Here is a 16844-nt window from a genome sequence, read left to right on the forward strand (position 1 = left end):
CAATGGGGGTCACTATGAGTCAGAAACTACTGGATGGCAGTGAGTCTGGTTTGGTTAGGTTATACCCAATGTCTAGTACATGTCACCAAGTGCTTTAAACACTGCACCATCTTAAATGAATGACTTGGTATCTCTGCAACTCTGAGGGATGGGATGGTATCCAGTTGTTTCCCCATAAAGTTTCCTCTGTGTTTTTCTGGGTCAGGCTGGGTTTAGACAGGCTGCAGTAACTTCCGTCCCACTGCCTGCTTTTTTGGATCTCAGTTTTCCTTTTCCAAGAAGAAAGGGGTTCTTATGACATCATGGCGCACCCTTCTGTGCTAAAGAGACATCATTACCACTGCTCAAGGGATTCCTAGCCCGTCCCCAACTCCCTTTCTTCCCCATCCCTTAGAACTCCCAACCATCCTAAATGTTCCCACCTCTTCCCAGACGCCGACGTCACGTCCGCCCGCCCGCGCCCTGATGACGTCACACCTCAGTGCTGGCGTCACGTGCCCCGCCGGGGGCGGGCCTTGGGGGCGGAGCTTCCGGTCGGCGGAGCCTGGCAGCCCAGAGCGGCTCCGACGGGCGAGACGTGGGGATGGCGGGGCCCGGGAGTGAGGCCCGCTTCGCCGGGCTGTCGCTGGTGCAGCTCAACGAGTTGCTGGAGGACGAGGGGCAGCTGACGGAAATGGTGCAGAAGATGGAGGAGGTAAGCCGAGCGGCGGCGGTAGGGGCGTCTCGAAGTGGGCTTCGCGGGCCGGGGGCCGCGGCCCCGAGTTGTGTGGAGAGAACTGAGGCGGGAGTTGAGGGGCTTGAGACCGGGCTCGGGGGACTGCGGGGACCGAGAGTGGGCCTGCCCCCGGGGCGCGGGCGCTTGCTGGGGGTCCTGAGGCGAGCTCACGGAGCTTGGAAGCGGATGTAGGGGGTAGGAGGAAAGAAGTGGGGGGTCTGAGGACGGGCTGTGGCCGGACTGAGGGGATTGTGGTGTGGGGGACCCGAAGGCCGGCTCTGAGTCAGGATCCGGGACCTTTGAGGGGGGGAGGACCGAAGAAGTGACTGGGCTTGTAGAATGAGGTTCGAGGGTCGTAACCAACGCAGAGCGTCGGCGGGTCGAACCCACCAGCCGCCCAGCGGGACAGCGAGGTGGCAGGCAGCCTCCGTGAAGGTTTTCAGCCTTGGAACCCCTAGCGGGCAGGCCTGCTCTGCCCTCCAGGGTCGCTGGGAGTCGGAGTCGACTCCATGCCAGTGGGTCGAGCGGGTAACTGGTTGAATACGAGGCTTCGGACAGGATTGGGGATTCCAGTACAGAGCTTGGGGGTGCAGGTCTGTATCTGAGTGGGGCGCTGACCTGAGATTGGCTTCAGAGTTCAGCCAGGGGTCTCCGGTTGGGAGGACAGAAGCTATGGACATAGCGAAGGTTTTCAAAGTTTGGAAGGGTCTGTCTGAGATCCTCTAGGGGCTGCAAGAGTGTCCCCGGGGTCCTCCTGGATCTGACTTAACTGGGGAGTGGGGTCCCAGGGGTTCTCCTTGTGGATGGGCCTAAGGGGACAGCAGGATCTATTGGTCGCTAAGAATGACCCTCTCTGTGGAAGAGGGACTTTGGGTGTTAGTGTCTCACCCCGAGTGGGGCTAAGAAGGGGTTCCCGGAGCTGTTTCAGGGTGGAGATAAAATGGAGCCTGGGGGCTGACGGCCACCCCCACCCTTTTTGTAGTGAACGCCTCTCCACCCTCTGGAAGGCATGCGCTGCCTCTGTTTCTGGTTATCTCATTGGGTCCCTTTCGGCTGTCAGGTGTGACTGATTTCACTCTTGCAGCTTGGCACCGTGCTCTTCCTCTCACCCTTGCTCCCAACGTTTTTGCACTTTTCTCTGAAGGCCCTGTCTACAGGTCTGGGTCTCCCCCTGGCCAGGTGGACCCAGGCTTGTCCCCGCTCTCTCGGCCGTCCACCACTCCTCCTCCTTTGTGTGTCAGATTGGAGCCTTCCCACGCCTGCAGTGCCAAGCCACTCACCCAGAAGCCCGTGTGGGGGCTTTTGGCTTTCGTTCCGAAGAGGGATTGTTCAGGACCGAGCCAGCCCCCTTAAAAAGGGGCTTGTATGGAGGTTGCACATTCAAAATCACTGGAAAACCCTCAACAGATCATTGTCTCAAGCCACAGAGAGGCCACTGTAGTAAGATGGTATCAGTCTTTCCATTAATACACCCGTTGTATTCACAGGCTTTGTAACTTGGCACACAGAACTGTGCTCTGAGATGCAGTTTTCCCCGTTTATGGTCTCTGTGTGGTACTTTCCATTTGGGAGAATAAGTAGTGACAAAATCCATCTTTCTTGACTGAATGAGAGTTACTGGGCTCCAAAGAAAGAAAAGCTTTGCTTAGTTTGTCTGCTTTCCAGTTGCCCGGAAACCTTTAGTTGATTGTCAGCAGGGTCCCTTTCTAGTTTAATAATAAAATGATAGGTGTGTTTTTCTAATGTGTAATGTCACTTACCAGCTAGTTTGCTTTGTGTGACTCTTCTCTTTCAGTAAAGACAGTACTGTAGCAAGACTGCTGGAGGGTTCCTAGAAATCAAGTGTCATTTAGTAGAAAGGGTCAGGTTAACTCTGCCGACTTTGGGGCGGTTAGGGTTAGGGTTAGGGTTAGGGTTAGGGTTAGGGTTAGGGTTATGCTGTTCGGGGATGTTTTACCTGTTTCCTTTATCTGTCCCAGCCTGCCGTCATTGCGTTGATTCCAACTCTTAGCGACCCTATAGGGCAGAGTAGAGTTGCCCTGTCAGGTAATCCCAGGGCAGTCACTCTTCACAGAAGCACATTGCGACATTTTTCTCCTGCCAAGCGGCTGGTGGGGTTAAACTCCTGATACTTTGGTTAGCAGCCGAGCACTTAACCAGCTGCACCACCAGGGCTCCTTCGTATACCTAAGAACCTGGAACTGATTATTTAAAGGAAAGGTAAATTCTAGCAGGGTCTTTTTGTTATTTTCATTTTGTTTCTTTTGAGGAAAGGTGACCTTCGTACCAGAGTGCCTTACACACTACTGAGCACTAACCGCCTCCACTTGACTAGACCACATACTTCAAGGTAAATTACTCAGCGGTAGTTTGTTCTTCAGGGTGTAGTGCTTTTGGAACAAGGAAGCCCAGCGTGAAAGCTCACCTAGCCAGGGTCACACTTTGCAAATCCTGTTGCCCGGGGCGTATGTGATGGGCTTGTAAAGGAATGGGTGTAACGTGAAGATCTGAAATGTTGGCCGTGGGAGAGTCTCACTCACCTGTTAATACTGCGGGTTGGTTCATTTCCGGGTGGTTGTGAGACACGGTAGAAAATGCTTGTGAGCTGTCAACCTTCGAGCACATGGAATGTTTAATAATGTATGATGGTCAAGAGCATTCAGGCTTTGGCATCATGCAGTTCGGGTTGAACTCGGCCACTTCCCAGCTGTGTGACTGCAGCGGATCACTTAACCTCTCTGAGCATCTACTGGGGAAGGGTATTGTAATACTCATGTCTATTTCATAGAGTTGTCGTGAGGATTAAGTGAGACGGTGCATATGAAGTACTGGACACAGCCTGCAGTGCTCAACAGTCCTTGTAGTTGGTAATCAGCATCGGCAGTTAGCTCTTTTTAGCAAGATTACTGGCCGCATTTGTAAGTCACATCACCCTGACAGGCGAGTATGGTCTTACTGCAAGACTCTTAAGTGAATTTTTATTTGTCATCAGCCTAAAAAATGCTTCACCTCTCCATGACCAAATATGGAGCCCTAGTGCTGCAGTGGTTAAGTGCTCGAATGCTCACCGAGCAGTGGGCCGTTTGAACCCAGCAGGTGCTGTGCAGGAGTAGTATGTGGCAGTCTGCTTTCGTAAAGATTATATCCTTGCAAACCCTATGGGGCAGTTCTTCCCTGTCCTCTGGGGTCGCTGTGAGTCGGAGTTGACATGATGGCATTGGGCTTGGTTTTGGTTTATGGCCAATATGGTTATGTATCTCAGTAAGTCTGGGATGAGGCTGTATGTGGAACAGGACTTCCACTGCATAGACACTCTCAACTTGAACCTTAGGCTTCCTTTTCTTTTTTTTTTAATTGGCAGAAGAAAGCTGTTTAAATTGTAGAGTAAGGCTTCTTCCAGCCCTAGGGGATATTTTGTGGTGACTGGGAAGTGTGGCTAGGTTTTGCAGGCATGTACGGTTGGGTTTGAACACAGCTGTGTATTATGCTTCCCTGACATGGGTTTAATTGGTGTGTGAGTCGAAGCTTGAGCACAAGTTAAGACATTGCAGCAGTGACTACAGGCGTTCTCACTCTCTGAGCCCCAGTGCGTTCCTCTTCGTGCTCCTCCTGTCAGTTAGGCAGGTCCCTAAATGCAGTATGTCCTTGGTGACCTTATGCACTTTGCTTTGGTTGTGGGACAATGTTTCATCTGTACAAACTTCTTACTTTGGTTTAAAGTTATTTTTACGTGGCTGTGGAATGTGCCTTTCTCTGTACAGATGGACCCATTGGACTTGCAGCCAGCTCCCTTAAAAGGAACCGTCGCCAAGGGGATTAGGCAACTAGGCAAGACCTCTGGGGTCACTTCTTCAAGTGTGGTTTCTGGCTAACGCTGATTGATTGGTGCCCACTGAGGACTCAAATCCGGGATCTCTCTTCCTGGGGCAACAGAAAGTGCCCACATGCAGAAATGCTGGATGAAGCAGGATCTGAAGGCCAGGTGGTTTTGTGGGAAGTAAAGTGCTCTGGTCTGGAGGAAGCCGTATCTGAGGCACATTCTGGTGGTTGGTTTGTGGGGCTGCGGGGTCACTGCATGAACCATAGCGGCTCATTGAGCTGTGCCATCCTTCCTTCAGTCCGCAGCCTGCTTCCCCGACGTGTGGGTGTTCTGCAGGCGGCACGTGGTTTTTAGAGGTGAACGTGAAACCCTTGAGCACCCCATAAGAGTCAGTTTGTATGCAGGCTGTATAGCTGGTATTTACCTGTAAAGGGTTCAACTTTTCTGTTCTTCCATGAACCTATCAGTGTAATTCCAGTAAAAAAAAAAAAAAAAAAAAAAGGTGAAAATAATTTCTCTGTATGCCCAGGAACATTTTCTGAAAGTCAGTTTTAACTTTGTAAAAGAAGGCACCAAGATTTAGTGGCAAGAACATAACTGAGAGCTGCGCAATTCTGTTAGTTCAGCTGCAGTTTCCTCAACTTTCAAGTGAGGATAGTAAGATTGCCTGCTGTGGGCTCCCCCCGCCAGGCTAGCTGGAGTGACAGGTGTTGCTGATAATGGTACTTAGCACTGAGGAGGTGATTAGTAGAGGCTGGCTGCCTCTCCTGCCCTGGTTACAGGAATCTGAGTGGCTGCCGAATTGAAAGTGCATAGGAGGCAGTACGTGCAGTGGTTTGGAGTCAGAACCTGCTTTTGTGTGTGAGGGGGTAGCTTTCCAAGGAGCTCTGGTAGCACAGTGCCTAAGGCATCTGACTGCTAACCAGAAGGTTGATGGTTCAAACCCACCAGCCACTCCGCAGAAGCAAGACTGGGCAATTTACTTCCGTAAAGATTTATCACCTCGGAAACCCAGTGGGGGTCGTTATGAGTCAGAATAGACTAGATGGCATTGGAGTTGGTTTTTTTGGGTAGGTTTCCAAGCCCAACTCACTGTCCTCGGGTTGATTCTGACTCATGGTGACCCCCGTAGGGTTTCCAAGGCTATAAATCTTTACGGAAGCAGACTGCCTTGTGTTTTTCCCATGGAGCAGGTGTTGGGTTCAGACCATCAACTTTTTGATTAACTGCCAAATGCTCTAACCACTGTACCACCAGAGCTCTTTTGAGTAGCTTTAAAGAACAGAAATTTATTTTCTCCCTGTTCTGGAGGCTAAAAATCCAAATCAGGGTCGTGGCCTTATTGATTCCTTCTTTATCAGTAGCCCTGGATGTCCCTTGGTTTCTTGGCTTGTAGGCATTCCTCACATGGGCATCTGTGTCCCCTCCCCCACCCCTCATGTATGTGTCTCTGTGTCTCTTCTGGTTTTTTTTATAACTCAGAAGGGATTATGTTAAGAATCTACACTACTCTGTATGACCTCCTTAATCAAACAAAAGAAATCTGTTTCCATAGGATCACAGCCACAGGTACACAGGCCAGATATTCAACACATTTCTGTCATAAAAGGTCGTTACTCCTTTTTATGGCTGCATACTATTCCATTATACACATACATCGCATTTTGTTTATCCATGTATCAGTTGATGGACATCATTTATTTCCACCTTTTAGCTACTGTGAATAGTGCTGCTGTGAACATGTGTTTATAAATCTTTACGTGAAAGTGTTTTCTGTTCTCTTAGGTGTACATATACCTAGGAGTTGAGTTGCCGGGTCATACGGTAATTCCATGCTTAACTTCTTGAAGAACCCCTGAACTATTTTCCACAGTGCCTGCCCTGTTTTACATTTCTGCAGCAGTGGATGAGGGTTCCAGGTTTTCCACATCCTCGCCAGCACTTGTTGTCTTCTGTTTTTTATTTTAAGAACTAGCTATCAATACCAGCGTGTGACTGTTGCTGAGTGTTTAATCAATCTAGTTGTAGTTCCTCATTGACAGTAAGGGGGCATTCTGCTTCTGTAGTGATACCGCCTTGGAAACCCAAGGAGCGGTCGCTCTGAGCTGAATCTGACTCGATGGCAGTGAGTTTGGTTTGGTTTTCTGTGGGGTTGTTGGGAAGCTTACATGAGATGGGGATGTAAGACACTGAAGGAGGCACCCAGCACAGTGATCACTCCATGGTCACTATTAGCTACTGTTGCCCAGCACTCAAAGCTCTAGTGTTCTTACGGCCCAGATGGAAGGTTCCACTTCCCTTCCACACTGTTGAGCACTTACCATGTGCAAGGCACATAGAGCAGAAACCTGGGTAGGCATAATCCCTGTGTTATATTGTGGGGACAGACCAACTCCACAAATGTCTTCATTACAAGAGAGAAAAAGAAGTCGTGAGTGACTTACAAGAAGGTCAGGTGAAGAGAGGCTTTGTGGCTAGAGAGATGGGCTTTGAGAGACAGGTAAGACGAAAATGTGTGTTATTAAATACAGTAATCCCCACACAGGTAGGCAGACTAACACAAGGCACCCCAGTGTGCCTGCTTCCCGACCAGCCTAGTGCAAGCTCCTGCTGAGCTCAGCCTCTTTCCCTCATCCATCACCCTTCACACCCCAAAAAGCCAAAAACCACCACCACCATCTCATCGCCACCACTGGGGCTCGGGACTCAGTGACAGCACGAGCAGAGGCAGGAGGCCTCAGCTGGATTTTGTGGTTGGTGCAGTGCCTTCTGGCCAGATGGACGCTGATTCTGTGGGAGAAGTGAGAAGAGCTACGGCTAGCAGGGCAGAGCGTGAGGCGGACGGTGGCTGACTTGGTCTCAGTGAGTCTCCGTGAGAGGCGGTGTGAGCCGAGGTCAGGTTAGATGGGCACTTTGGCAGCAGAGCGGGGGCTGCGCTGGTTGAGGGGAGGCGGGAAGCCAGTTTGGAGGCAGAACAGCAGTGCAGGTAGGAGAGGTGAGGGCGTGAGCAGAGGCTAGGAGGGGAGAGGCGGGCCAGTGGGACTCACTGTCCCCTCCTCTGGCTCTTTGAGCAATCTCGTCAGCTTCTCTTCCAAAATGTTCCCCCCCACCTCCTCAGTCCTAGCCTCTGGTCCTTTAGCCTCTCTGTATGCCTCTGCCGTAGTACTTGACTTTCTCTCTCTCTCTCTTTCTTTTTTTTTAAATTATTTTTATTGTGATTTGGGTGAAAGTTTACAGAGCAAATTCATTTTCCATGCAGTAATTCATACACATTTTGTTTCATGACATTGCCTGCCATTCCCCACAGTGTAACAGCTCTCTCCCCACTTCTCTGTAATTTCTTCCCTGTCTCCTTCCATCCCATGCACTCCTACCCGCCTTAACCCTCTCTGATAAGCTACTTCCTTTCCTGTGTCCCTGACTAGCCCGGGCTCCTCAAGAGTTGTGTCTGCTCTTGTTTGTCTGTGTCCTTAGCGCCTCGCATGGTGCCTGGCACACTGAGTGTGCTGCTGAGTGAGTGCAGATGACAGGGGCTTCAGGTGGCAGTGAGGAGGGGACTAGACAGAAGTGAGCTGGGGAGAGTGGGGTGGGGAGAGGATACCACGAAGACGGCGTTAGCTGGCGATGGAGGGGACGGGCTGGGCTGCCACTTGGGCATGTCCAGCCGGCCTTTGGGAGTGTGGGCCCGGAACAGGCTGGGCTGTTACGTGGGTGTGTCCAGCCGGCCGTTGGGAGGTGGTCCTGACACTCACGAGAAGGGTTTGCTTGGCGATGGGCATGGAGCCAGCCGCCTCCCAGTGCTGGAGTAGCTCCAGGAGGCTATAAAACCGCGAAAGGCCAGGATTGACGCTGGTAGAGAGAAGGAAAGGGGCCCTCAAAGGACACAGAGAAACAAGTCACGTGACCATATTTTAGTGACCAGTTGACATCCTGTTGAAACTGTTTTCATTCTGATTGCTGAAAGAGGAACCTAGAAGTAGACTGAACTGTTTGATCTCCTCAGTCATAGGGCCATCAGTGGGCTTTTGAGTGAAGTGTTGCCAGCTTTGTTGCTTATTTGGCTTTTTAGGGTAAAAAGTTTTGTAGCAGGGCAGAGTGTGAGCCAGGTGGTGGCTGACTTGGTCACAGTGAATCTCCGTGAGAGGCGGTGTGAGCTGAGGTCAGGTTATGTGGGCCCTTTGGCAGCAGAGTGGGGGCTGCGCTGGTGTGAGGAGAAGCAGGAAGCCCAGAACGTTGCTATGGGGATTCGCAGGGTGCCCTCAGCCATGGACTGCCTGTGTGGAGCCGGGTGTCAATGCACTGAGGGCCGGCCCGTGCAGCCGCTGCCTGTCAGAACTCGCCCAGATGAGTCCTGTCCTGGTCTCCTTTCTTTTTCACCTGTGTGGGTTTTCAGATTCCATCACCAATCAGAACACTGCCTTAGCCTGTGGTACAAAGAATGAAAGTAGAGAGAGATTTGGCTTTGTCACTTGGTTACATGACAGTGAGTTGGGGAAATAAGGGCATTTCTCTCGGGACTGGAGGGGACTTTGCTCATTATGATGCCAAAGAGTTGGTGAGTTTTATTATACTTTCAGCAGTGCCTTAGTTAATATTTTTCTAAATCACACCTTATGCTGAGCATGTCACTTCTCCCAGGTTAGCTCGTGACGTCTTAAGATCCTAACACCTGTCCACAGCCCGGCATGGTGGGGGACAGAGTAAGTGAATGTTTGCCACTAGGACAGCTGCTGCATTCAAGGAAGGGTGTTCATTACCCGGCCCATTGGGAGCACCTGTTGGGTACAACTTTGGGGCTGCGAAACCACTGATCCACGTAGTTTCTTTAAGGATCGTAGGTATGATGATGGCACAGTGTACACGTGATGCCGACACACCCTGTGGCAAGGATGCATGTCTAGTAAGCCTTGAGGGGCTGGGGGCTCATCAGGGAGTAATTCCGGGAGGAGGTAACTCGTGAGCTGTGACTCAGAGAATGAGTTAGAGTTAACAGGTGCTGAGGGGGAAAGGACCCAAGCACGGGGTGGGCAGGGCAAAGAATGGCACGGAGGGCAGGAGTGTTACAGGCAGCTAGAGGGACAAGTGCAGGGTAGGCCAGGGTGGCGAGGCCAGATGGCTCAGATGCCAGGATAAAGAGCTTGGACTTGACCCTACGGTCAGGGGGAGCCATTGGAGGGTTTTAAGCTTTTGAGCTAGGAAGGGCTGCAGTTTACGTAGAGCGTCTGGCAGGCAGCAGGTGGATGGAGTTAAGGCGGAGGAGCCTGGGCAGCAGGGAGATGAGTTGGTAGGTACTTACAACCCAGCTGAAAGATGAGTGATCAAAAAGATGACACGGTGGTCGGAGTAGCTGACTTCCAGGGCTCACGTGACTCAGAGCAGCTTCGGGCCACTGGCTGAGCCCAGGGAGTCTGTGTTACTTTGCATAGTTCAAACAGTGGTGTGCTTGGTCATGTGCTCAACCCATCAGTGGCAAATTTTGAAAGAATGTAGGGAAAAACTAGTAAAGCCAATAACACCATCAAGGAAAAAGAAAGGAAACAAAAGCTATAAAAAGCTGTGAAACAATTGGAAAGTCATGTTAGGAGGTATTTGAGTTGTTAGGACTCTTGAGGCAGATATGTAGCCTTCTGAAAATGTCAGTTTCCTCATCTTTGAAATAGGGTATTGAGGATACCATCCTTCTGGAGTTTGAGGATTAAGTAGGGGTAGTATTTGTCAGCTGCTTAGCATGGTACCTGCTGATTTAAGTACCTGAGATAGGCAAGCAGTCATTTCACTTAGGGTCCTGTTCTCTTGATGTTCCTTAGCCCCCTAATGCTGAGGATGTTAATGGCTGCTACATTAAAAAAGGGTTCCCTGGTGAATGGGAAGCCAGTGAGTTACATAACAACAACAACAAAAAAAAAACTCACTGCCTTCCAGTCTGATCTGACTCACAGCGACCCCTCCTTGGGTTTCTGAGGCAGTATCACTATGGAAGTAGATTGCCCAGGCTTCCTTCTGAGGAGTAGTTTGTTACATGGGAGTTTTTCATTTGTTTCTTACTGCTACAGTTTATGCAGTATCTCCCAGACTTATTCCCTCCTAGAACTCTTGGTAGAAAATCTTGTGGGACCAGGTTTCATGGGGCTTTGGCAGAGGCTTGTTTAGGGGATAAACATACTGTCTGTTCCCTTAGCCTATGGGTGTAGATCTAGACAGTGTCATCATCACCTGAGGTCCATGGTGACAAGCCCACACCATCCATGAAAAGCTGCTTGAGTGTCACGTGATCATGTTTAAGGAGGCAGGTCTACAGCCTGCTTCTATTTCTTATGTGTATAATTGATTGTATACTTTCATTATTGAGAATATGCACAGCCAAACATACATCAGTTTCTGCATGTACAATTCAGTGCCATTAATTATGTTCAAGTGGTGCAACCCTTCTCACCTTTTCTGAGTTTGTCCTCCTCCATTGGCATTAACTTACTGCCCCCTAAGTTTCCTTTAGAATCTTTAAGGTTCCTGTTGTCACTTTGATCCCATATAGATGGATCTTCAGAGAGCACAGCGCCCAAGGCAGACATTCTTTGGTTGTTGTTCTGGTTCCCTGGTGCCGCTCTGACAAGAATATACCACAAGTGGGATGGCCTTAACAAACAGGAGTTTATTCTCTCACAATTTGAAGACTTTAAGTCCAAGTTCAAAGTGCCAGGCTCTAGGGGCTGAGTGAAAGCCCATCAACCTTGGGGTCCAGCTCTGCCTCCTACTCCTGGCCCACTGGAGCTAGAGGCATTTCTTCACTCAGACAGCCTCTGGCTGCTGAGGCTGAGAAGCCCTAAGGTTGACAAGTAAAAAGGCACAGTCCAGATGTTACCAAACCACACGGCAGGCCATTAACTTAAGTCCATTGAAAGTCCCAAGGTTGGCAGAGCATAGCAGGCTGCTGAGCAACAACATGGCTATATGCAGGGTCCAAGCGTGCCACAGGCTAGAGACCATACCCAAAGGCTTCTCCTTATGTACAGGAAGCAGACCACATATCCAAAGGCAGCTACCCAGCTGCTTGTGGTAGACCCCACTATGGAGTTGATTGCCAGTCTCCTCATGGGGATTAACTACCACCAGCTGCCCAGCCATTCAACCAGGCCCAGCCAAGTTGACACACAAACTGAACTACCACACTTGTAAAACTTGTTTGGTTTTAAGAAGACTTCAGGGGATACGTTTGGTTTAAGGTTTTAAAGATGATCTCAGGACAGTGATTTCAGGGGTTCATCCAACCTTCATGGTTCCAGGAAATCTGGAGTCCATGAGAATTTAAAATTTTCCGCATTTTCCTCCTTTGGATCAGGATTCCTGTACAGTGATCTACAAGGAACATTTTTTAAACGTGTTCATTAAAGAACACTTGAAAAATGCCAAAAACTATAAAGACAAAAAAATATAATCAATCACATGCAGTACCATCACCCAGAGAGAAACACTGTCAACAAAACATTTTTTTCCCTTGTGTTTTTCTCCCCACTAGGATCACTCTGTGTATGTTGTTGTTGTTGTTGTTGTTGTTTGCCGTCGAGTCGGCCCCGACTCATAGCGACCCCTCCTTGGGTTTCCGAGGCAGTATCACTACGGAAGTAGGATTGCCCAACCTTCCTTCCGAGGAGTGGCTGGTGGGTTTGAACCACCAGCCTTCTGGTTAGCAGTCAAGTGCCTTAGCTACTATGCTACCAGAGCTCCCCACGCTGTGTATAGAGACTCTTTTTTAGGAAAAACAAAAAATTAACCTAAAGTTATACTCTGGGCATTTTGTCATTATTTTACCCAAGTATTCTCACAAGACATGAATTTTAACAACTGCATGGTATTTCATCACATGAATATGCCATAATTGATGTAACCATTCCTTTATGATTGCATATTTAGGAGCTGTTTGGCTGTCATAAATTGTTAAGAGTTAACATCTTTGAACATAAATCTGCTAAAATGACCAACATTGAACGTTTCTAGGAAAATGTGTTTAAGTGTGTAGGGAGTTGCCTTAGGTAGACCATCTAATTCCCTATGTGAGATATAATTTACTGTTAGGAATTATCAGTAATCTAGAGTAGTTGATTCTCCTTTGACCATCCCTTTTTCTACCAATGGACTGGAAAAGTCGCCTGATGAGAATAACAATTTCTCATTTATGTGGAACTGTGTGATTCAGTCATGTGAGAGAAATTTTACCTATTAAGCTGGATTCTTGAGTCAGGCGTTGGATAGGTCATTTCATGATTATTTTAGATGTAAAAGCAAAACTGCTGAAACACGTGGTTTTGACAGATGTAACGCCAGGATCCACCTGGATAGACATTTTCTCATTTGCACCTGTGTAAGACCAGGCCAGAAAATTCTCGTCCATGCATTTCTTGTAAATTGTGGTTAAAAGACAGTAGAGAAGGGGTGGGGGGGAACCCTGAGCTCTTGCTAACCCAGTGAACACTCTGCTTGTCAGTCCTAGCCAGACATCACTCTCTTCATTTGGCTGGACTAGTAAGAAAATTGCAGTTTAAACATTCTCTCTTCCATAAGTTGCTGTTTTTGCTTTGTTTTTTGCTTGATTTTAAAATTGTAGTAGAAGCAATTAGCCTCCCTCCATCTACTTAACTTACTATGGAAACTTGATGAACCATGAGGGTGGAAAGCGAAAGTGTTGTAAAAGCTGTCAGCCCAGTGCTTTGGGAAAGAGTTGATAGAATGGGAGTCATGAGAAAAAATTGCTGGTGAATTAGGTGTGGACTTTATTGGGGGAAATTAAAGAATTCTTGTAGGATTCCACTCTCAGATTTCTTGATCAGTGCCTGAGTTCTTATTCCACATGAAAGGATGTGGTCTGTGTAAATAAACATGCAGCCTCCAGTAGCCTGAGACCAGAAGAACTAGATGGTGCCCAGCTACCACTACCAGCCACACTGATCAGGATCACAGTAGACGATCCTGGACAGAGAGGGAGGAAAAATTCATGTAGATTCAGAATCATGAAAACGCCAATCTTTACTGGTCTGATAGAGATTCGTGGAATCTCAGTACTCCCTTGAGAGACTGTGGCCCTCAGACACCTTTCACATCTGGAACTGAACCCACCCCTGGCATTGGCTTTCAAACAGTGACAAGTATTGAGGCCTATAAAGTGAGTAATACTACCAGGGAGGAGTGGAGTCCTTAGTACAGTGAAGCACATGAGACCAGAAGGGCAACATTTGACCAAAAGCAAAGCTCAGAGGTCAGAAAGGGGTGGAAAGGAGGAGGAATGGGAACGGGAGACCCCAGGAGGAAGAGGGAGGAGAGCTGTTGCACTGAGAAGAGTGCAAGCCATTGCCATCAGATGAAGTGTGTGTCAATTGTTGAATGGAAACAGATTTGCTGTGTAAACTGTCATTCAGATTACAATAAAAAGTGAAAAACAAAACAAAGCCTTTTGCAACTATAGTTAGTGGACCTGCTCTCCAAGAAAAGACCTATGCGTTAAGTTTTAAAATTTGCAAATGTGTATCTTTAAAATAAAATGATGCTTAGGCGGGGTGTGTGTATTTTTAAGTGATTTACTGCTTTACCCAGACTTTTTAGTTGTCTAGAGCTAACTGCTTCTGGTGGTGTGGGGTTAGAATATTTTCAGACAGATTCCCTGCCCTCCGCTTCTGGGATTCTGGTCCAGTAGGGCTGCAGTAGGGCCCAGTGTGAGAGGCCTTTGCTTCCGAGAAACCAGGCACTGAAGTAGTCAAGATGTGGACCAAGACAGTGAACGTGGGTCAGTTGGGTGTCCCATTGAGTCTTGTGATCCACACGCCTCCCTGCTTCTACCCTGAGCCCTCAGCTACTGTAAAGCCAAAGGATACAAGTAAAATTGCATTTTTTTTTCTTTTGTTTTTATTATGGTAAAATAGACATAACATGAAATTGCCTGTGCTACCCATTTTTGAGTATATGATTAAACAGTGTTAAGTATATTCACAGGGTTGTTCTCATCACTGCTATCTATAATCATCCAAGACAGAAACCCTACACCTTTAAACAGTAGCTCCCTGCCCCCCCAATCTCCCTCCCGTTTTGCTGGCTTAGAGCATTTGCCTGTGCTAGATCCTTCACTGCGTGGGATCATCTACAGGAGCCCTGGGGGAGCAGCGGTTAAGCGCTCAGCTGTTAACTAGCAGTTTGAACACACCAGCCTCTCTACTCCAGGGGAGGAAGATGGAGCAGTCTGCTTCGACACAGATTATCACTTTGGAAAGCCTATGGGGCCATTCTCTTCTGTCCCATAGGGTCGCTTTGAGTTGGAACCGACTTGACGGCAGGAGATTGAGTTTTGGGATTATATAATACTTGTCCTTTTGCATCTAGATTATTTCACTTAGCATAGTGTTTTCACAGTGCACCCATATTGTAGCATGTATCAGAACTGCATTCCTTTTGTGGCTGCACGACATTCCATTGTATGAATACACCACACTTCGTTTGTCCGCTCATCTGTTCATGGACACTTTGGTGGTTTCTGACCTTTTAGCTGTTGTGAGTAGTGCTGCTATGAACACTGGTGTACAGGTCTCTGGCTTCCTGCTTTTAGGTACATGTCATACATACATATGTGAGATAGATGTATCTATCTCATACCTCTTTATGTGAATATATTTACATAAATAATGTGCCTTCTATGTTTGTTTCCCAGCCATTCCCTCCTTCCAGGAGGTACTTTTTTAATGGGCTGTGCTTTTTTTTCTCCCCAATAGCAACATGTTAAAAAAAAAACAAACCCAGCATAGTAGCATTTATGAAAATACCTAGGAGTGGGGGAACAAATGTAAACGGTGTGTGTTATTTGTGTAAAAAACTGTAACATCTTTCTAGCATGTGGCAGTTATCAAAACTATTCATACCTTTAATTATTATGTTACTTTATTATTGATCCTTCTTATTGAGATTAAATTTATTTCCCTCTGAAAGTAGCTACCTTCAGAGGGAAACAAATCAAATCTCAACAAGAAGGATTTTGATTTAGTCAAAACCATTAAGAGTAGCTACCTTTATGAGCTAACAGTTGGAAGTAATGTATCCTTCTGTTTGTTGAGTGGGTTGTTCTGGTGGAACAGTTGATAAGCAGCTGGTAAGTTTCCTCTCACAAGTGGGCCGTAGGCTTGGAGATGGTTTCAGCCCACAGGATTGTTGTATTTTAGAACATTTTCATAATGCTCTTTACAGTTCTTTAACTGTATTTCAGATCCTTAATTTTACACTATGAGAAACCAAACTCATGGCCATCAAGTCATTTGCGACTCATAGCGACCCCTTCTTGGGTTTCTGAGACAGTGTCACTGCAGAAATAGATTGCCCAGTCTTCCGAAGAGTGGTGGGTGGGTTTGAACCACCAGTCTTCTGGTTAGCAGTCAGATGGCTTAGGCACTATGCCACCCGCCACCCGAGCTCCCTGCAACTTACATTTTCAAAGCACAGCTCCCAGAATAGTTTAATTGAAGTAAGCCACATTCAGTTGTGTTTGCAACATACCTATCTGGGCACTTGCAGGCTTGGGTTACAGGCTTCACCATAAAGCCTGGGTTCACTGGGAGCCATAATGGAGTTAATTCATCAGCAGCAAGGCCTTTTCACTGAACAGAAGATAAGTTTGGGCTTTCTAATAGCCTAACATTTACTACAGCCCAAACTCAAATTGACTTTGGCGGAATTTACCCTGAAATTAATTGTTGAGTTAAATGAGTTTAGGAAAGTGAAAGGAGATGAGATTAACCTGGGCAAATGCATGCCAACCCTTCTTTGTCACCTAATCCTTAACCGTGAGGTACTTAAGGTCTTAATGTAACTAAAACTTTTCTATTAGTAGAAAAGTAGGGAAGCCAAGATTTGTTTCATTCATCTTTGTATTAAAGATACTTGTATGTTCAACTTAACTTTATCTGGACAGGAAGGATCAAAATGAAGTTCCCACCAAAAAGAAACCAGTGTTCCTGGAAGAATGGCCAGCCTAGGACTAGGACAGGCATTATACGGGATGAGCCAAGGACATCTTGTTTTACCAGAGAGCAAGACAGCGGTCAGAGCCTCCTACGGCTGTGTCAGCTTGAAGGTTATGTCAGCTGAAAGAGCCAGCTGGGTCCCCACTGGCCAGGATGGACAGAGTGAGCGTCAGGAGGACGAGGAGCTACAGCTGATTAGAACACGTCAGAATAAAAAGGATGACTTAATAATCTGTTACTAGGTGTCATCGAGTTGATGTCGACTCATAGCACCCCATGGGACAGAGTAGAGCTGCCCATAGGGTTTTCTTTTTTTTTT

The 16844-nt window shown here is 47.7% G+C and overlaps 1 protein-coding gene across 1 annotated transcript in view; it reads left to right on the plus strand.

Annotated features, from left to right (window-relative positions):
• Nucleotides 1–583: 583 nt before the first annotated feature.
• VPS37B (VPS37B subunit of ESCRT-I) overlaps nucleotides 584–16844 on the plus strand; it is a 30317-nt gene continuing 14056 nt past the window's right edge. The window contains exon 1 of the mRNA XM_007938246.1: nucleotides 584–694. Within this exon, the coding sequence (XP_007936437.1) occupies nucleotides 584–694 (111 nt within the window). The remainder of the gene's footprint in view (nucleotides 695–16844) is intronic.

This window comes from Orycteropus afer, unplaced genomic scaffold (genome assembly GCF_000298275.1).
Source record: "Orycteropus afer afer isolate SDZICR_OR568_19922 unplaced genomic scaffold, OryAfe1.0 scaffold00048, whole genome shotgun sequence".
Taxonomy (NCBI): Eukaryota; Metazoa; Chordata; class Mammalia; order Tubulidentata; family Orycteropodidae; genus Orycteropus; species Orycteropus afer.